The 21,900-nt window shown below is 50.5% G+C and overlaps 1 protein-coding gene across 1 annotated transcript; it reads right to left on the bottom strand.

The window, feature by feature from the left end:
• Positions 1 to 2,039: 2,039 nt before the first annotated feature.
• On the bottom strand, positions 2,040 to 18,664 carry LOC139257428 (leukosialin-like). Its single transcript, XM_070874487.1, has 2 exons — positions 18,519 to 18,664; positions 2,040 to 4,378 (listed from the first exon to the last, which is right to left on the bottom strand). The coding sequence occupies exon 2, from the start codon at positions 4,292 to 4,294 to the stop codon at positions 2,870 to 2,872; it is 1,425 nt and encodes a 474-aa protein (XP_070730588.1). The 5' UTR covers positions 4,295 to 4,378; positions 18,519 to 18,664; the 3' UTR covers positions 2,040 to 2,869.
• Between the last annotated feature and the right edge of the window lie 3,236 nt (positions 18,665 to 21,900).

The raw sequence follows: 21,900 nt of genomic DNA, 5'->3' as shown, positions 1-21,900 counted from the left end.
CCTGTCTAAACCCGTCAGAATTTTAAACGTTTCTATGAGGTCCCCTCTCATTCTTCTGAACTCCAGTGAATACAAGCCCAGTTGATCCAGTCTTTCTTGATAGGTCAGTCCCACCATCACGGGAATCAGTCTGGTGAATCTTCGCTGCACTCCCTCAATAGCAAGAATGTCCTTCCTCAAGTTAGGAGACCAAAACTGTACACAATACTCCAGGTGTGGCCTCACCAAGGCCCTGTACAATTGTAGCAACACCTCCCTGCCCCTGTACTCAAATCCCCTCGCTATGAAGGCCAACATGCCATTTGCTTTCTTAACCGCCTGCTGTACCTGCATGCCAACCTTCAATGATTGATGTACCATGACACCCAGGTCTCGTTGCACCTTCCCTTTTCCTAATCTGTCACCATTCAGATAATAGTCTGTCTCTCTGTTTTTACCACCAAAGTGGATAACCTCACATTTATCCACATTATACTTCATCTGCCATTCATTTGCCCACTCACCTAACCTATCCAAGTCACTCTGCAGCCTCATAGCATCCTCCTCGCAGCTCACACTGCCACCCAACTTAGTGTCATCCGCAAATTTGGAGATACTACATTTAATCCCCTCGTCTAAATCATTTAATGTACAATGTAAACAGCTGTGGCCCCAGCACAGAACCTTGCGGTACCCCATTAGTCACTGCCTGCCATTCTGAAAAGTCCCCATTTACTCCTACTCTTTGCTTCCTGTCTGACAACCAGTTCTCAATCCACGTCAGCACACTACCCCCAATCCCATGTGCTTTAACTTTGCACATTAATCTCTTGTGTGGGACCTTGTCGAAAGCCTTCTGAAAGTCCAAATATACCACATCAACTGTTCTCCCTTGTCCACTTTACTGGAAACATCCTCAAAAAATTCCAGAAGATTTGTCAAGCATGATTTCCCTTTCACAAATCCATGCTGACTTGGACCTATCATGTCACCATTTTCCAAATGCACTGCTATGACATCCTTCATAATTGATTCCATCATTTTACCCACTACCGATGTCAGGCTGACCGGTCTATAATTCCCTGTTTTCGCTCTCCTTTTTTAAAAAGTTGGTTTACATTGGCTACCCTCCACTCCATAGGAACTGATCCAGAGTCAATGGAATGTTGGAAAATGACTGTCAATGCATCCGCTATTTCCAAGGCCACCTCCTTAAGTACTCTGGGATGCAGTCCATCAGGCCCTGGGGATTTATCGGCCTTCAATTCCATCAATTTCCCCAACACAATTTCCCGACTAATAAGGATTTCCCTCAGTTCCTCCTCCTTACTAGACCCTCTGACCCCTTTTATATCCAGAAGGTTGTTTGTGTCCTCCTCAGTGAATACCGAACCAAAGTACTTGTTCAATTGGTCCGCCATTTCTTTGTTCCCCGTTATGACTTCCCCTGATTCTGACTGCAGGGGACCTACGTTTGTCTTTACTAACCTTTTTCTCTTTACATATCTATAGAAACCTTTGCAATCCGCCTTAATGTTCCCTGCAAGCTTCCTCTCGTACTCCATTTTCCCTGCCCTAATCAAACCCTTTGTCCTCCTCTGCTGAGTTCTAAATTTCTCCATGTTTGCGACCAGTTTGGTTAGCTTCCAAGCTGCGAGAACTGTTCTAGAAACTATGTCATCTTCCAAAATTCTAATCCTTGCATCCACTATCTCTAAAGCCACCCCTTTCAAAACCTGAGGATGTAGGCCATTGGGTCCTGGGGATTTATCGGCTTCCAGTCCCATTAATTTCTTCAGTATATATTTTTTAACTAATAATTTCTTTCAGTTCCCCATTCTCGCTAGACCCTTGGTTCTCCACTATTCCCGATATGTTGATGGGTCGAGATGAAGAGGAGGATCTTGCAGAGCATGGATCTGTGGGCCGAAAGGCCTGTTCTGCTGTACATTCGATGTAGTCCCACCACAGGAACAATCCATTTCAATGTCCCTCTTTTTTCCCCAGACCAGCACATTGGCCCTGCCCGCCCAGTAACTGCTGTCAACACTCAGACTGAATTTAATTTCTGTTTCATTTTATTAGATTTATACAAAAGGTTTAATATCTCATCGGCTTCAGGTGGTACATAAGATAGAATGTTTGTGGCAATGACCAGAGTTTCAGCTCCAGGTTCCCCCGCCATGTTGCCCTGCGAGCACCATATATTGTGAAGCTGAGCTGTAGGCCCCAGGGACTGTCCCAAATCCCAGCTCCGCCTCACTCTAACTCCATATCCTGCTCGCCACTTCAGTCCTGCTCCCCAGGATACGGGTGTTCCCCGGGGTACGGGGCACCGACTCTCCCCGGAGTACAGGTCCCCCTCCCCATAGGGGCACTGACTCTCCCCGGGGTACAACAAACTGTAAATGTCCCCCTACCCTCGGTAACCTGTTCCTTCTTTTAGGGAACATTGAGACCAGGAGACTCATTGGTCCTCTCAGGAGCCAGTGAAGAGATTTTCCAAAATTTACTAAAATCACAGGAACAAACCAGCAAGTGAAAATAAAGCACAGGAACAGAAGGAGGCCCATTCAGCCCTTGAGCCTTTTTACACAGGAACAGGAGGAGGCCCATTAAGCCCCTTGAGCCTTTTTACACAGGAACAGGAGGAGGTCCATTCAGCCCCTCGAGCCCGTTACACAGGAACATGAGGCCGTTCAGCCCCTCGAGCCCGTTACACAGGAACAGGAGGAGGCCGTTCAGCCCCTCGCGGCTGTTCCGTGATGAGATGGTGGAAGATAACGGTCGCTTGACAGGAAGCACTTCCTGTTGTGCCTGGCCAGTTGCATTGTGGGACTGGGATTGGTGAAGAAAGCGAGGAGCGTGATGGAACGGAAGGGTTCTTGTCTCACAAGGACGTCTTGCCTGAGAATGAGTCCAGCCCCTCTCCCGCACTGGCTCCGATTGCTGGAGCTGGGAGTGGCGTGTCGCTGAGAGGAGGAGGAGGAGGTGGCAGGTCATCGTGCAACCCTTGCTGCGGCTCACCAAGCCCCTGGCTGGGCTCCTGCACATGGCCGTTGGGCTGCGAGGGAGGAGCGGGGAGGAGTGGTGCCTGATCACTCAGCTCCTGGGGGGTGGCACCTCTACCACTCTGTTCAGTGACTGGGGCTGGGTTCGGCTTGGGAGTTTGTGGGTCAGTCACCTGGCCATTGGGCAGGAGGGGCTGCTGGGCGTCTAGGGCCGGGTTCTTGGCATTTCCCACCACGTTCACCTCCTCCAGCAACATGGACGGCGCTCGCGATTTCCGCTTGTTGAAGAAGGTGGACAGCGACATGCGTTTGGAGGCTGTGTCCTCCTCATTCTTTGGCTCGGTCGCTTCAGTCACCCCTGTGTCCTCCGGCAGAGCCACGGGCCCGGCCCAGGGGTCCTGCACCTTGCCCCCCTTCTTGCGCCGGGGGTCGAAGGTCTGCGATTGCTTCCGCTTCTGCCTCCGCATGCACACGACGATCAGGGCGATACTGACGATGGCCAGTACTAATATCACGATGATGATCACGATATGGTTGGAGGGTTCGGAGCGCAGGGTTTGGGAGGTGGTAGAGTACTGAGCTGGTGAGACAGAAGCAGGTACACTGGAAGGGTTGGATTGGGTTGAAGAATCGAAGACTACGGAAGAACTGGCTTGGGTCGAAGAATCGAAGACTGCGGAAGAACTGGCTTGGGTCGAAGAATCGAAGACTGCGGAAGAACTGGCTTGGGTCGAAGAATCGAAGACTGCGGAAGAACTGGCTTGGGTCGAAGAATCGAAGACTGCGGAAGAACTGGCTTGGGTTGAAGAATCGAAGACTGCGGAAGAACTGGCTTGGGTTGAAGAATCGAAGACACTGGGCGGGGTGGTTGTGGGTGGCGAGGTAACTGGTTCGCTGGTCGATGCCGCGGCGTATGTGGTCGGCACTGGTGTCTGCAAGGTGCTGCGATGCTGTTGGATTGTCCGGAGGGTCCAGATGAGGCTGTTGTTCGAAGCTGGGTTGCTGGTTGACTGTCCCGTCATGCTGAAGTTGTCAGTGGACGAGAAGCTGGGCCCCTGGCTGGTGGACTCAAAGCGGGTTTGGGTGGAAGCACTGGCTGTCGATGTGACTGGCGTGGTGGAAACCAGCAGGGGCAGGATCCTGGGGTTACTGGTGGCGGTCTCGACTGTATCCGTGGACACGAATCGGATCCCCAGGGGGCTGCTCATCTCATCCACTGGTAGCATGGTCACAGTCCCGGCCGACCCCAGCCCACCAATCCCAGCGATGGCTCCCAGCACCAGGAGGAGTCTGGGGTACAACATGACGGAGCATTGGGAATCCAGGTTCAAGGAGGGTGAGGTTAACGTCAAGGGTCACTGAGTCAGCTGCTCCTCAAACTGAAGGTCCTGTGGGGATAACGGAGGGGGGGGGGGGGAGAAAGGGAATGGTTACAGGTAGGAATATCGGGAAAGGTTTACTGATATACCCCACACCCCTCACTGTAACACCCTGATATATCCCACACCCCTCACTGTAACACCCTGATATACCCCTCACTGTAACACTGATATACCCCACACCCCTCACTGTAACACTGATATACCCCACACCCCTCACTGTAACACACTGATATACCCCACACCCCTCACTGTAACACTGATATACCCCACACCCCTCACTGTAACACTGATATACCCCACACCTCTCACTGTAACACAGATATACCCCTCACTGTAACACTGATATACCCCACACCCCTCACTGTAACACTGATATACCCCACACCCCTCACTGTAACACTGATATACCCCACACCCCTCACTGTAACACTGATATACCCCTCACTGTAACACTGATATACCCCACACCCCTCACTGTAACACTGATATACCCCTCACTGTAACACTGATATACCCCACACCCCTCACTGTAACACTGATATACCCCACACCCCTCACTGTAACACTGATATACCCCACACCCCTCACTGTAACACTGATATACCCCACACCCCTCACTGTAACACTGATATACCCCTCACTGTAACACTGATATACCCCACACCCCTCAATGTAACACTGATATACCCCACACCCCCCACTGTAACACTGATATACCCCACACCCCTCACTGTAACACCCTGATATATCCCACACCCCTCACTGTAACACCCTGATATACCCCTCACTGTAACACTGATATACCCCACACCCCTCACTGTAACACTGATATACCCCACACCCCTCACTGTAACACACTGATATACCCCACACCCCTCACTGTAACACTGATATACCTCACACCCCTCACTGTAACACACTGATATACCCCACACCCCTCACTGCAACACTGATATACCCCACACCCCTCACTGCAACACACTGATATACCCCACACCCCTCACTGTAACACTGATGTACCCCACACCCCTCACTGCAACACACTGATATACCCCACACCCCTCACTGTAACACACTGATATACCCCTCACTGTAACACTGATATACCCCTCACTGTAACACTGATATACCCCTCACTGTAACACTGATATACCCCTCACTGTAACACTGATATACCCCTCACTGTAACACTGATATACCCCTCACTGTAACACTGATATACCCCTCACTGTAACACTGATATACCCCTCACTGTAACACTGATATACCCCTCACTGTAACACTGATATACCCCTCACTGTAACACTGATATACCCCTCACTGTAACACTGATATACCCCTCACTGTAACACTGATATACCCCTCACTGTAACACTGATATATCCCACACCCCTCACTGTAACACTGATATATCCCACACCCCTCACTGTAACACACTGATATACCCCACACCCCTCACTGTAACACACTGATATACCCCACACCCCTCACTGTAACACTGATATACCTCACACCCCTCACTGTAGCACACTGACATCAGTCGGATTCAGGTGAATTTATAATGGGGATCAAAAAAATGGCAGACCAATTGAACAAATACTTGGGTTCTGTCTTCACGAAGGAAGACACAAATAGCCTCCGAAAATGCTAGGGGACCGAGGGTCTAGTGAGAAGGAGGAACTGAGGGAAATCCTTATTAATCAGGAAATGGTATTGGGGAAATTGATGAGATTGAAGGCCGATCAATCCCCAGGGCCTGATAGTCTGCATCCCAGAGTACTTAAGGAAGTGTCCCTAGAAATCGTGGATGCATTGGTGATCATTTTCCAACATTCCATGGACTCTGGATCAGTTCCTATGGATTGGAGGATAGCTAATGTAACCCCACTTTTTAAAAAAGGAGTGAGGGAGAGAGAAAACGGTTAATTATAGACCGGTTAGCCTGATATCAGTAGTGGGGAAAATGCTGGAATCAATTATTAAAGATGAAATAGCAGCGCATTTGGAAAGCAGTGACAGGATCGGTCCAAGTCAGCATGGATTTATGAAAGGGAAATCATGCTTGACAAATCTAGAATTTTTTGATGATGTAACTAGTAGAGTGGACAAGGGAGAACCAGTGGATGTGGTGTATTTGGACTTTCAAAAGGCTTTTGACAAGGTCCCACACAAGAGATTGTTGTGCAAAATTAAAGCACATGGTATTGGGGGTGATGTATGACGTGGATAGAGAACTGATTGGCAGACAGGAAGCAAAGAGTGGGAATAAATGGGTCCTTTTCAGAATGGCAGACAGTGACTAGTGGGGTGCCGCAGGGCTCAGTGCTGGGACCCCAGCTATTTACAATATACATCAATGATTTAGATGAAGGAATTGAGTGTAATATCTCCAAGTTTGCAGATGACACTAAGCTGGGTGGCGGTGTGAGCTGTGAGGAGGATGCTAAGAGGCTGCAGGGTGACTTGGACAGGTTTGGTGAGTGCGCAAATGCATGGCAGATGCAGTATAATGTAGATAAGTGTGAGGTTATCCACTTTGGGGGCAAAAACAGAAAGGCAGATTATTATCTGAATGGTGGCAAATTAGTAAAAGGGGAGGTGCAACAAGACCTGGGTGTCATGGTACATCAGTCATTGAAAGTAGGTATGCAGGTACAGCAGGCAGTTAAGAAAGCAAATGGCATGTTGGCCTTCATAGCGAGGGGATTTGAGTACAGGGGCAGGGAGGTGTTGCTACAGTTGTACAGGGCCTTGGTGAGGCCACACCTGGAGTATTGTGTGCAGTTTTGGTCTCCTAATCTGAGTAAGGACGTTCTTGCTATAGAGGGAGTGCAGCAAAGGTTCACCAGACTGATTCCCGGGATGGCAGGACTGACATATGAAGAAAGACTGGATCGACTCGGCTTAGACTCACTGGAATTTAGAAGAATGAGAGGGGATCTCATAGAAACATATAAAATTCTGACGGGACTGGACAGGTTAGAAGCTGGAAGGATATTCCCGATGTTGGGGAAGTCCAGAACCAGGGGTCACACAGTCTAAGGATAAGGGGTAGGCCATTTAGGACTGAGATGAGGAGAAACTTCTTCAGAGTTGTTAACCTGTGGAATTCTCTACCGCAGAGAGTTGTTGAGGCCAATTCGTTGGATATATACAAAAGGGAGTTGGATGTGGCCCTTACGGCTAAAGGGACCAAAGGGTATTGAGAGAAAGCAGGAAAGGGGTACTGAGGGAATGATCAGCCATGATCTTATTGAATGGTGGTGCAGGCTCGAAGGGCCGAATGGCCTACTCCTGCACTTATTTTCTATGTTTCTATATACCCTGCATCCCTCACAGTAACACTGATATACCCCACACCCCTCACTGTAACACACTGATATACCCCACACCCCTCACTGTAACACTGATATACCCCACACCCCTCACTGTAACACTGATATACCCCACACCCCTCACTGTAACACTGATATACCCCACACCCCTCACTGTAACACACTGATATACCCCACACCCCTCACTGTAACACTGATATACCCCACACCCCTCACTGTAACACACTGATATACCCCACACCCCTCACTGTAACACTGATATACCCCACACCCCTCACTAACACTGATATACCCCACACCCATCACTGTAACACACTGATATACCCCACACCCCTCACTAACACACTGATATACCCCACACCCCTCACTAACACTGATATACCCCACACCCATCACTGTAACACTGATATACCCCACACCCCTCACTGTAACACTGACATACCCCACACCCCTCACTGTAACACTGATATACCCCACACCCCTCACTGTAACACTGATATACCCCACACCCCTCACTGTAACACTGATATACCCCACACCCCTCACTGTCACGCTCTGTCTTGTTGTGCTGTCTGATATTACATTTCTCCCTTTCACAGTCACTCTCTCCCTGGTTCTACGGATTACTTTGAATTAGTGCAGTTTATCTGTAATTCAGTGTGTAAGACAGCACAGTGCAGGATTGCTGGGTTCCGTTGCTACGCGCGATAGAGTGAGATGGACTGTGATCGCATACGTTCTCATTTCCAGCCTTCAGGAAGTCGTGCGAAGCTGGCTTTGCGTGACCGAGAAAGTTGGGCAGTGGTTAGAGCGAGGCATTTCCGTCAGTACCCTTATAACCGCATGAGTAAGGCAACATCTTGAGCAATGCCCCTCTGAGTCACACAGTCCCTTTCTCTGTTTGACTACAGGCACAATCTGCCAACCACACTCTCCCCTCCACAGGTTAGCCTAATGGAACTGCACCAATGGGCCAGGGATTCACTGAGAACATGTGCCTGGAGTATCTGGATTGATAGGGGGGGGGGGGGGAAGTGGGGAGATCTACCTCGATTATTCACTCTCCATCCCAACCTCCCCTTTCTCTCTCTCTCCATCCCAAGCTCCTCTCTCTCTCTCTCTCTCTCTCTCTCTCTCTCTCTCTCTCTCTCTCTCTCTCTCTCTCTCTCTCTTTCTCTTTCTCTTTCTCATATTCTCTCTCTCTCTCCCCTCTCTTCTCCCTTCCATCCCAACCCCTACCCTTGCGCTCTCTCTCGACCTGCTCGCGTTTGCCCTCCCAACCTTCCCCCTCTCTCTCGCTCTCTCAGTGGGGGCAATTGACCAATCTGCACTCCCCACAACTGCATGCAGTTTAAGCAATACAGCCAGGCAAAGAGCAGCCCAGATTGAGATGGAACGGCCCACGGGCAGGGACCATTCGATACCTGGCTCCAAGCTGGGGCGGAGGAGGAGTAAAGGATAATGGCCTAGCCCATGGAAGAAAGGATATCGGTGAGGGCGAGCAGGCACTGGAGAAACTGCTTAGTGACGATGCAAGACTCTATGGCAGTTGCTGGCACACCTCCCAACTGCACAGACAGTAGCAGGATGTCTAACTGTGGAAATCGAGAAGCCTATGGTTGTGGCAAAGCAGATATCATGGGAAACATCCATTTGCACATAGACTGGGCGATGTAAAAAAAAAAAAACCCAGTTCATTTCTCGAGCGTATCCAGCCAGGGCAGTTTTCTGAATCGATGGGCAGAAATCTGTGTATGAGAGTGGCCACCTGTTACCCACAACGCCTGATATTCTGTTCCACTGCAGTCGGGCTTTTACAACAGGTCCGACTACATTTGGTAATGAGTAACGAGTCAAAGTGAGTTAACACATTAAGTGGTAGGACACTGAGAAGTGTCGAGGAACACAGGGACCTTGGAGTGCAGGTCCACAGATCCCTGAAGGTAGCAGGCCAGGTGGATAAGGTGGTTAAGAAGGCATACGGAATACTTGCCTTTATTAGGCGAGGCATGGAATACAAGAGCAGGGGGGGTTATGCTTGAACTGTATAAAACACTGGGTTAGACCACAGCTGGAGTACTGCGTGCAGTTCTGGTCACCACATTACAGGAAGGATAAAGCAGGGAATTACAGACCGGTCAGCCTGACATCAGTAGTGGGTAAAATGATGGAATCAATTATTAAGGATGTCATAGCAGCGCATTTGGAAAGAGGTGACATGATAGGTCCAAGTCAGCATGGATTTGTGAAAGGGAAATCATGCTTGACAAAACTTCTGGAATTTTTTGAGGATGTTTCCAGTAGAGTGGACAAGGGAGAACCAGTTGATGTGGTATGTTTGGACTTTCAGAAGGCTTTCGACAAGGTCCCACACAAGAGATTAATGTGCAAAGTTAAAGCACATGGGATTGGGGGTAGTGTGCTGACGTGGATTGAGAACTGGTTGTCAGACAGGAAGCAAAGAGTAGGAGTAAATGGGGACTTTTCAGAATGGCAGGCGGTGACTAATGGGGTACTGTAAGGTTCTGTGCTGGGGCCACAGCTGTTTACATTGTACATTAAATGATTTAGACGAGGGGATTAAATGTAGTATCTCCAAATTTGCGGATGACACTAAGTTGGGTGGCAGTGTGAGCTGCGAGGAGGATGCTATGAGGCTGCAGAGTGACTTGGATAGGTTAGGTGAGTGGGCAAATGCATGGCAGATGAAGTATGATGTGGATAAATGTGAGGTTATCCACTTTGGTGGTAAAAACAGAGAGACAGACTATTATCTGAATGGTGACAGATTAGGAAAAGGGAAGGTGCAACGAGACCTGGGTGTCATGGTACATCAGTCATTGAAGGTTGGCATGCAGGTACAGCAGACGGTTAAGAAAGCAAATGGCATGTTGGCCTTCATAGCGAGGGGATTTGAGTACAGGGGCAGGGAGGTGTTACTACAGTTGTACAGGGCCTTGGTGAGGCCACACCTGGAGTATTATGTACAGTTTTGGTCTCCTAACTTGAGGAAGGACATTCTTGCTATTGAGGGAGTGCAGCGAAGGTTCACCAGACTGATTCCCGGGATGGCGGGACTGACCTATCAAGAAAGACTGGATCAACTGGGCTTGTATTCACTGGAGTTCAGAAGAATGAGAGGGGACCTCATAGTAACATTTAAAATTCTGATGGGTTCAGACAGGTTAGATGCAGGAAGAATGTTCCCAATGTTGGAAGTCCAGAACCAGGGGTCACAGTCTGAGGATAAGGGGTAAGCCATTTAGGACCGAGATGAGGAGAAACTTCTTCACCCCGAGAGTGGTGAACCTGTGGAATTCTCTACCACAGAAAGTTGTTGAGACCAATTCACTAAATATATTCAAAAAGGAGTTAGATGTAGTCCTTACCCCTTGATCCCCCTTAATAGTATGGCGAGAAAGAAGGAATGGGGTACTGAAGTTGCATGTTCAGCCATGAACTCATTGAATGGCGGTGCAGGCTAGAAGGGCCGAATGGTCTGCTCCTGCACCTATTTTCTATGTTTCTGGGATGTGATTTCACCTGGAGAGGGTGCAGAGGAAATTTACCAGGATGTTGCACTGGAGAGGGTGCAGAGGAGATTTACCAGGATGTTGCTGGGACTGGAGAATTTTGGCGACGAGGAAAGATTGGATAGGCTGGGTCTGTTTTCCCTTGGAACAGAGGAGGCTGAGGGGAGACCTGATTGAGGTGTATAAAATGATGAGGGGCCTGGATAGAGTGGATAGGACGGACCTGTTTCCCTTGGCAGAGGGGTCAACAACCAGGGGGCACATATTGAAAGTAATTGGGGGGAGGTTTCGAGGGGATTTGAGGGGAAATGTCTTCACCCAGAGGGTGGTGGGGGTCTGGGGCAGGGTCTGGAACTCACGGCCTGAAAGGGGGGGTAGAGGCAGAAACCCTCACCACAGTAGGCAGTGCACCTTGAAGTGCCGTATGCTACAGGGCGAGGGAGCGAGAGCGGGAAAGTGGGATTAGGCCGGGAGAGGTCTTGGTCGGCCGGCACGGACACGATGGGACGGAATGGCCTCCTTCCGTGCTGCAAACTTCTATGAACAGTCTGGCAATGAGGGAACATCTTGAAAACAGTGACCGTCGCATGATAAGAGTTTGACAGTAAGTTCGAGAAGAAGGAAGATTGCGCGCACACACACTACAAGGGCTTAAAACTCGACTGAGGCTGAGAAAATAAGCTGAGCTGTCAAACCGACGGACAAAACAGCGTTTGGCCTGTTACAGCACGCTGTGAAAGAGCAGGAGCCCCTGTTGTATGGTGCAGCAATCATGGCCAGTGTGAGGTGAGGCACAGTCACAAATTAAAGGAAGTGGCGACCAGAAATACCAAGAAAAGTGGTAACATCAAGCCGGGAAAAACACACAACGCTAGAGAGGAGTGCAACACAAGCATTGAGAGACTGCAAACAGGAAATACAAAAATCAACTTGCAAGTGAAGTAAAGGCCAATTGCCGAGTTTTAATAAGAACATAAGAAACAGGAGCAGGAGTCGGCCATTCGGCCCCTCGAGCCTGCTCCACCATTTAATACCACCATGGGCTGATCCGATCATGGACACAGCTCCACTTCCCCGCCCGCTCCCCATAACCCTTCACTCCCTTATCGCCCAAAAATCTGTCTATCTCCACCTTAAATATATTCAATGTCCCAGCCTCCACAGCTCTCTGGGGCAGAGAATTCCACAGATTTACAACCCTCTGAGAGAAGAAATTCCTCCTCATCTCAGTTTTAAATGGGCGGCCCCTTATTCTAAAACCATGCCCCCTAGTTCTAGTCTCCCCCATCAGTGGGAACATCCACCTTGTCGAGCCCCCTCGTAATCTGATACGTTTCGATAAGATCACCTCTCATTCTTCTGAACTCCAATGAGTAGAGGCCCAACCTACTCAACCTTTCCTCATAAGTCAACCCCCTCATCTCCGGAATCAACCGAGTGAACCTTCTCTGAACTGCCTCCAAAGCAAGTATATCCTTTCGTAAATACGGAGAGCAAAACTGCACGCAGTACTCCAGGTGTGGCCTCACCAATACCCTGTATAACTGGAGCAAGACTTCCCTGCTTTTATACTCCATCCCCCCTTGGAATAAAAGCCAAGATATCATTGGCCTTCCTGATCACTTGCTGTACCTGCCAGGTGTATTCTTTGAATATATTCAGAGGACGAGAGTTGCCGAGGGAGATCAACAAATTGCAGACTGGTACAGCACAGAGGGGGGGCCATTCGGCTCATCGGATCTCTGCAGGTTCTTTCGAAGAGCAGTCCACTTAGTCACCACCGCGCTTTCCCCACAGCCCTGCAATTTTTTCTCCAAGTATTTATCCAATTCTCTATTGAAGGTTCCTATTGAATCTGTATCCACTGCCCTTTAAGGCAGTGCATTCAAATCGTAACCATTCATTGCAATAAGAAAAAGCTTTTCCTCATCTCCCCTCTGATTCTTTTGTCAATTACCTTTAAATCTGTGTCCTCTGGTTACCGACCCTTCAGCCCCTGGAAACAGTCTCTCCTTATTTACTCTGACTAAACCCTCCATTATTTTCAATCTCCCCCTTAACCTTCTCTGCTCTAAGGAGAACAATCCCAACTTCTCCAGTCCCCCCAGGACCATTCTGGGCAATCTCCCCCTTAACCTTCTCTGCTCTAAGGAGATCAATCCAGACTTCTCCAGTCCCCCCAGGACCATTCTGAGCAATCTCCCCCTTAACCTTCTCTGCTCTAAGGAGATCAATCCAGACTTCTCCAGTCTCCCCTCGTCACTGACGTCCCACATCCCCCCGGGACCATTCTGGGCAATCTCCCCCTTAACCTTCTCTGCTCTAAGGAGACCAATCCAGACTTCTCCAGTCTCCCCACATCACTGACGTCCCACATCCCTCCGGGACCATTCTGGGCAATCTCCCCCTTAACCTTCTCTGCTCTAAGGAGATCAATCCAGACTTCTCCAGTCTCCCCTCGTCACCCCTGGTCAATCTCCCCCTTAACCTTCTCTGCTCTAATGAGAACAATCCCAACTTCTCCAGTCCCCCCGGGACCATTCTGGGCAATCTCCCTCTTAACCTTCTCCAAATCCTTCACATTCTTCCTAAAGTACGGTGGCCAGAATTGGACCCAATCACCCAGCTGGGGCCGAATCAATGTATTATCTCGGTTCATCATGACTTCCTGGCTTTTGTGCTCTATGCCTTTATTTAGAGAGTCCAGGATCCCACATACTTTGTTAACCTGCCCTGCCATCTTCAATGATTTGCATACATACACCCCCACCTCTCTGTTCACGCACTCCCTTTAACGTTGTACCATTTAGCTTCCTCCCAAAATATCATCTCATGATTTTCAGCATTGAATTTCATCTGCCATGTGTCTGCCTGTTCCCTATGCCCTCTTAAAGTCTATTACTAACTTCCTCACTATACAACACTTCCAAGTTTGCAAATTTTGAAATTGTGTCCTATATCCCCAAGACATTAATGTATATCTCAAACAGCAGTGGTCCCAGTACTGAACCCTGGGGAACTCCACTGTATACCTCCCTCCAGTCCGAAAAACAGCCCTTCACCACAACTCTCTGCTTTCTATCCCTCAGCCAGTGTTGTATCCAGGCTGCTACTGCCCCTTTTAATCCCATGGGCTTCAACTTTGCTAACAAGCCAAGTAAGTGGCACTTTATCAAACGCCTTTTGCAAATTCTGGTCACCGCATTACAGGAAGGATGTGATTGCACTGGAGAGGGTGCAGAGGAGATTTACCAGGATGTTGCCGGCACTGGAGAATTTTAGCGATGAGGAAAGATTGGATCGGCTGGGTCTGTTTTCCTTGGAACAGAGGAGGCTGAGGGGAGACCTGATTGAGGTGTATAAAATTATGAGGGGCCTGGATTCCTTGGCAGAGGGGTCAACAACTAGGGGGCATAAATTTAAAGTAATTGGGGTGGTGGGGGAGGTTTAGAGGAGATTTGAGGGGAAATTTCTTCAGAGGGTGGTGTGGGTCTGGAACTCACGACCTGAAAGGGTGGTAGAGGCAGAAACCCTCACCACATTTGGCGGTGCACCTTGAAGTGCCGTAACCTGCAGAGCTATGGACCCAGAGCGGGAAAGTGGGATTAGGCTGGATAGGTCTTGGCCGGCCGGTATGGACACGATGGGCCCCGGAATGGCCTCCTTCTAAACTGTAAATTTCTATGTTGTTGGCTGACGGGATGTGGCAAGGCATGTTCTGGGGCCTCGGCTATGCACTAGATTTATTAACGGAAGAGAGAACACGGCACATTGGAGTTTGCAGATGACACTAGGGTCAGGAGCCGCAGTAAGCAATGTGGATGGCAGCAAGAAACTGCAAATGGATATTGAGTGAGTGGGCCAACTGGCAGATGGAGTTCAGTGTGAGGACGTCCACTTTGGACTCGAGAGAGAGAGAGATCAGCGTATTTTCTCGATGGTGAGAAGCTATGAACTGTAGAGGAGCAGAAATATTCAGGGTCCCAAGTACAGAAATCACTAGCAGTTGGTGGACAGGTTCACTAAGATAACTAAAAAAATTAATGCCTTTATCTCGAGGGAGGGTTGGGATAAAAAGGATGGAAGTTATGCTGCAGTTTATATCGAGCTCTGGTCAGACCCCTGGGCACTGCCCCCCCAGACAGGTTATTTTGGCCTCGAAAGGGGAGCAGTGCAGATTCACCAGACTGATATCCCGGGTAAAAGGGTGACATGACGAGTACAGTTTGCATAGTCTGGGTTTGTATTCCCTCGAGTTTAGAAGATTAAGGGGCGATCTAATCGAGGTGTTTGAGATAATTAAAGGAGTTGATAAGGTAGATCGAGAGAGAAGTTATATCCTCGGGTGGGGGAAGAGTCCAGAACAAGGGGCGTAAACCCTCAAATTAGGGCCAGGCCGTTCAGGGGTGCTGTCAGGAAACGCTTCACAAAGAGGGCAGTCAGATTCTGGAACTCGCCTCCAAAAAGCTGTGGAGGCTGGGGGTTAATTGGAGCTTTCAAGATTGAGATCAATGGGTTTTTGTTGGGTATGGGGTATCCAGAGAATGGAATTGAGGGGCAGATCGCCCATGGTCTGATAGAATGGCAGAACAGGCTCAAGGGGCTGAATGGGCCTCCTCCTGTTCCTGTGTAACAGGCTCGAGGGGCTGAATGGGCCTCCTCCTGTTCCTGTGTAACAGGCTCGAGGGTCTGAATGGGCCACCTCCTGTTCCTGTGTAACAGGCTCGAGGGGCTGAATGGGCCACCTCCTGTTCCTGTGTAACAGGCTCGAGGGGCTGAATGGGCCACCTCCTGTTCCTGTGTAACAGGCTCGAGGGTCTGAATGGGCCACCTCCTGTTCCTGTGTAACAGGCTCGAGGGGCTGAATGGGCCTCCTCCTGTTCCTGTGTAACAGGCTCGAGGGTCTGAATGGGCCACCTCCTGTTCCTGTGTAACAGGCTCGAGGGGCTGAATGGGCCACCTCCTGTTCCTGTGTAACAGGCTCGAGGGGCTGAATGGGCCACCTCCTGTTCCTGTGTAACAGGCTCGAGGGTCTGAATGGGCCACCTCCTGTTCCTGTGTAACAGGCTCGAGGGGCTGAATGGGCCACCTCCTGTTCCTGTGTAACAGGCTCGAGGGGCTGAATGGGCCACCTCCTGTTCCTGTTTAACAGGCTCGAGGGTTTGAATGGGCCTCCTCCTGTTCCTGTGTAACAGGCTCGAGGGGCTGAATGGGCCTCCTCCTGTTCCTGTGTAACAGGCTCGAGGGGCTGAATGGGCCTCCTCCTGTTCCTGTGTAACAGGCTCGAGTGGCTGAATGGGCCACCTCCTGTTCCTGTGTAACAGACTCGAGGGGCTGAATGGGCCTCCTCCTGTTCCTGTGTAACAGGCTCGAGGGGCTGAATGGGCCTCCTCCTGTTCCTGTGTAACAGGCTCGAGGGACTGAATGGGCCTCCTCCTGTTCCTGTGTAACAGGCTCGAGGGACTGAATGGGCCTCCTCCTGTTCCTGTGTGTCAGGCTCGAGGGGCTGAATGGGCCTCCTCCTGTTCCTGTGTAACAGGCTCGAGGGGCTGAATGGCCTCCTCCTGTTCCTGTGTAACAGGCTCGAGGGGCTGAATGGCCTCCTCCTGTTCCTGTGTAACAGGCTCGAGGGGCTGAATGGCCTCCTCCTGTTCCTGTGTAACAGGCTCAAGGGATTGAATGGCCTGTTCTGTGTTCCTAGCTCTCCCATGTCTCCATCCCAAACTCTCCCCTCTATCCTAACCACTCCACTCTCTCTTTTTCTCATCTCAACCTCCATCCCAATCTCTCTCTCTCTCTCTCCCAACCTCTTTCTCCATTCACCCTTTCTCTCCGCTCTCTCTCTCATCTCAACCTCCCATCTCCGTCCATCCGAACCTCACTCTCTCCATCCAATCTCTCAATGCTCCGTCTCACTCTGTCTGTCTGTCTGTGTGTGTCTCTCTCTCTCTCTCTCCATTCAGAACATAGGAAATAGGTGCAGGAGTAGGCCATTCGGCCCTTCGAACCTGCACCACCATTCAATAAGATCATGGCTGATCATTCCCTCAGTACCCCTTTCCTGCTTTCTCTCCATACCCCATGATCCCTTTAGCTGTAAGGGCCACATCCAACTCCCTCTTGAATATATCCAATGAACTGGCATCAACAACTCTCTGCGGTAGAGAATTCCACAGGTTCACCACTCTCTGGGTGAAGAAGTTTCTCCTCATCTCGGTCCTAAATGGCTTACCCCTTATCCTTAGACTGTGACCCCTGGTTCTGGACTTCCCCAACATCGGGAACATTCTTCCTGCATCTAACCTGTCCAGTCCCGTCAGAATTTTATGTTTCTATGAAATCCCCTCCCTCGCCCTCTCTGTCTCTCGCCCTCTCTGTCTCTCTCGCCCTCGCCCTGTCTGTCTCTCGCCCTCTCTGTCTCTCGCCCTCGCTCTCTCTCTCTCTCTCTCTCTCTCTCTCGCCCTCTCTCTCTCTCTCTCGCCCTCTCTCTCTCGCCCTCGCCCTCTCTCTCTCTCGCCCTCTCTCTCTCTCTCGCCCTCGCTCTCTCTCTCGCCCTCGCCCTCTCTCTCTCTCTCTCTCTCTCCCCACTCTGCCTGCCTCTCGTTCTCTCTCTCTCTGTCTCTCTCTCTCTCTCTTCCCTCCCTCCTCCCCCTTCTCTCTCTCTCTCGCTCTCTCTCTCTCTCGCTCTCCCCCTCTCTCTCTCTCTCTCTCTCTCTCTCTCTCGCTCTCCCCCCCTCTCTCTCTCTCTCTTCCCCCCCCCTCTCCGTCCTCCTCCCTCTCTATCTCTCTCTCTATATTCCCCCCCTCTCTGCCTCTCTCTTCCCCTCCCCCTCTCTCTCCCCCCTCTCTGTCCCCCTCCCTCCCTCCCTCTCTCTCTCTCTCTCTCTCTCTCTATCTTCCCCCCTCTCTGCCTCTCTCCCTCTCCCCCCCCCTCTGTCTCCCTCCCCTCTCTCTCTCTCTCTCTCTCTCTCTCTATCTTCCCCCCTCTCTGCCTCTCTCCCTCTCCCCCCCCCCCTCTGTCTCCCTCCCTCCCTCTCTCTCTCTATCTATCTCTCTATCTTCCCCCCTCTCTGCCTCTCTCCCTCTCCCCCCCCCCCCCCTCTCCCCCCCCCCCTCTGTCTCCCTCCCTCTCTCTCTCTCTCTCTCTCTCTCTCTCTCCCTACTCTTGGTTCCTTCTCTCCCTAAGCCGCACACGAGCTGCAGAGGAATGCCCATGTGGAGTGAGTCCACCCTTGTCTCTAACTGCCCCCCTCAGACCACAGCCCAGTGCAGACTTACCGGCGCTCTGGTTGTGTTGTCGTGTTGCCGCTGCTCGTGTTCTGCACTAGTTTGGGCGTGAGAGGTTCTGGGCGTTTGGTGTGATAAGGTGGAGCAGGTTGCAAGCACGTCCTCCGAGTTCAAATCTTTCCTGTTTGCCTCAGAATCGTGACAGGAAGTGTCTACATCAACGATCGTTATCTCAACCCTCTTTCATCACGTCACAAGCAGAGCTCAACTTGAGCACCTCCAGCCTTAGCAACTGCTCACTTCCCTGTGAAGTCCTGTCCCCTCAGTACAGACTCACACCAGGCATGTAGTGAAGTCACGGTCACTCTGGACCTGCACCTTTATTTCACAGCTCTGGAATGCTGCACTTGTCTGAGACCTGTCCTTATATACCTGTCTCTTGCAAGTGCACACCTGGTGGTAAGGTACGCTGGTGGTTACAGGTCATATCTTATTACAGTCATGTATAGCATGTTAGGATACAGTTATATATAATAATGTAAAATACATGACATCACCCTCCCCCCAAGGTCTTATTGTCTTTATAGGTTCAGTCTCTCAGGTGGTCTACGCTCTCGCGTGGAGCGTCTGAGTTGTGGTTCAGTTGTTTGCCTTGGTGTCTGTTTTTCTTTGGGTGTGGTTGCTGGTATCTCGCCTGGGCTGTCTGTTTCGATTGGTGTGATTGTTGTTGACTCGCCTGGGCTGTCTGTTGGGATTGCCCTTTCCTCAGGTTGTTCCCTCTGTCTGTCCACCAGGTGTGGTGCGAGTTCCACATTGTAGTCTGCCTCTGGTTCCGCAGTGTTGGTAAATCTGCTTTTGACTTGGTCAGGTTTTGCCATTGTCCATTTGTACTACCAGTAGCCTGTTTCCTTCCTTGCCCGTTACTGTCCCTGCAAGCCATTTGGGACCCCTGCCGCAGTTTAGTACAAACACTTTGTCCCCTATCTCATTCCACCTCCCCCTCGAATTTCTGTCATGGTACTCAGTCAGCTTACGGCACTTTGCCTCAACAATTTCGTGCATGTCTGGGAGGATTAATGAGAGCTTTGTTTTTAAAGTCCATTTCATCAATAGTTGCGCGGGGGGAACTCCGGTCAATGAGTGCGGACGGGATCTGTTTTCCAGCAGCAGCCGCGACAGGCGACCCTGCAGCGTGGGACCTTGGATTTTAAGCATGCCTTGTTTAATGATTTGCACTGCTCTCTCCACCTGGCCGTTGGAGGCCGGCTTGAACGGTGCCGTCCTAACGTGATTTATGCCGTGGTCAGCTATAAAATCTTGGAACTCTGCGCTGGTGAAGCACAGACCATTGTCACTGACCAATATGTCAGGGATTCCATGAGTTGTAAACATGGTTGCGAGGCTCTCCACAGTGGTGGAGGTTGTGCTCGAGTTTAAAATGGTGCATTCGATCCACTTTGAAAATGCATCTACAACTATGAGGAACATATTGCCCATGAATGGGCCCGCATAGTCTACGTGCACCCGCGACCACGGTTTGGTAGGCCAGGGCCAGGGGCTCAGTGGAGCCACCCTGGGGGCATTGCTGAGTTGGGCACAAATGGTGCACCTTCGGACGCAGAGCTCCAAGTCCGCGACAATGCCAGGCCACCAGACGTGGGATCTGGCTATGGCCTTCGTGAGAACGATCCCCGGGTGCTCGCGGTGGAGCTCCTGGACAAATGCCTCTCTGCCTCGCAGAGGCATGACTACTCGGCTGTCCCACATCAGGCAGTCTGCTTGTAGTGATAGCTCATGCATGCACCTGTGAAAGGGTTTTAATTCTCGGGGCAGACATCGCGAGCCTCTGCCCAGTCACCGGTTAGGACACACCTTTTTACTAAGGATAACGTGGGGTCGCTGACTGTCCAGGCTCTGATTTGGCGAGCTGTCAGGGGCGAACCTGTGCACTCAAAGGCATTGATTGCCATGACTATCTCACAGTCCTGTTCGTCAGACCCTTCCGTGGTCGCCAGGGGTAGCCTGCTGAGTGCGTCGGCACAGTTGTCTGTGCCTGGTCTGTGCCTTATGGTCTAGTCGTAGGACGTCAGCATGAGTGCCCACCGTTGAATTCGCGCCGAGGCGTTGCCGTTTATTGCCTTGCTCTCGGATAGGAGGGACGTGAGGGGCTTGTGGTCAGCTTCTAACACGAACTTGGCCCCGAAAAGGTATTGGTGCATCTTTTTGACACCGTACACGCATGCGAGCACCTCCTTCTCTACCATTCCGTACCCGCGCTCCGCCCGCGAAAGTGACCTGGAGGCATAAGCTATGGGTTGTAATTTGCCCGCACTATTGACATGTTGCAAAACGCACCCGACCCCATACGCTAACACATCACATGTGAGAACTAGCTTTTTACCTGGGTCAAAGAAAGTCAAAACACTTGGAACACAAGGTTGCGTGCCTTATTGAAGGCGCGTTCCTGGGCGTCCCCCCAAAACTAATCGCACCCCTTCCTGAGTAGCACATGGAGAGGCTCCAGCAGCATGCTTAAGTTCTGCATAAAGTTCCCAAAGTAATTGAGTAGCCCGAGAAAGGCGCGCAGTTCTGAGACATTCCGGGGCCTGGGTGCCAGGCGAATTGCTTCTGTTTTGGACTCTGTTGGGCGGATTCCATCAGCGGCAATCCTTCTGCCCAAAAATTCAACATCGGGTGCGAGAAACAGGCACTTGGATTTCTTAACTCGTAGGCCTACCCGATCCAACCGCTTTAGTACTTCCTCCAAATTACGGAGATGGGAGTCGGTGTCCCTGCCCGTGATAAGTATGTCGTCTTGAAATACAACCGTCCCCGGGATGGACTTGAGCAGACTCTCCATGTTGCGCTGGAATATGGCAGCTGCCGACCTGATGCCGAATGGGCATCGATTGTACATGAAAAGGCCTCGATGTGTGTTGATGGTGGTGAGTGGCTTGGATTCCTCGGTCAATTCTTGCGTCATATATGCAGATGTGAGGTCTAATTTTGAGAAAAGATTACCTCCAGCCAATGTGGCAAATAAGTCCTCCGCTCTGGGCAGCGGGTACTGGTCCTGTAGGGAGACTCTGTTTATGGTAGATTTGTAGTCCCCACAGATTCGTACGGATCCATCAGGCTTCATGACTGGGACGATGGGACTTGCCCAGTCGCTAAATTCCACAGGTGATATAATGCCTTCCCGCAGAAGCCTGTCTAATTCGTGTTCAATCTTTTCCCTCATCACATAGGGTACAGCTCTGGCCTTGTGATGGACCGGTCTAGCATCCTGTGTGATGTAGATTTTGACTTTATATTTGAAAGTGCCCACACCTGGCTGAAAGAGATGTTCAAATCACTTTATATCTGTTGAGCAGGAGGTCCGTTCCTCTAATGACATGACATGGACATCATCCCATTTCCAGTTTAGTTTTGC

Source organism: Pristiophorus japonicus, unplaced genomic scaffold (assembly GCF_044704955.1).
Source record: "Pristiophorus japonicus isolate sPriJap1 unplaced genomic scaffold, sPriJap1.hap1 HAP1_SCAFFOLD_838, whole genome shotgun sequence".
Taxonomy (NCBI): Eukaryota; Metazoa; Chordata; class Chondrichthyes; family Pristiophoridae; genus Pristiophorus; species Pristiophorus japonicus.
This window is presented reverse-complemented; position numbering and strand designations above follow the sequence as displayed.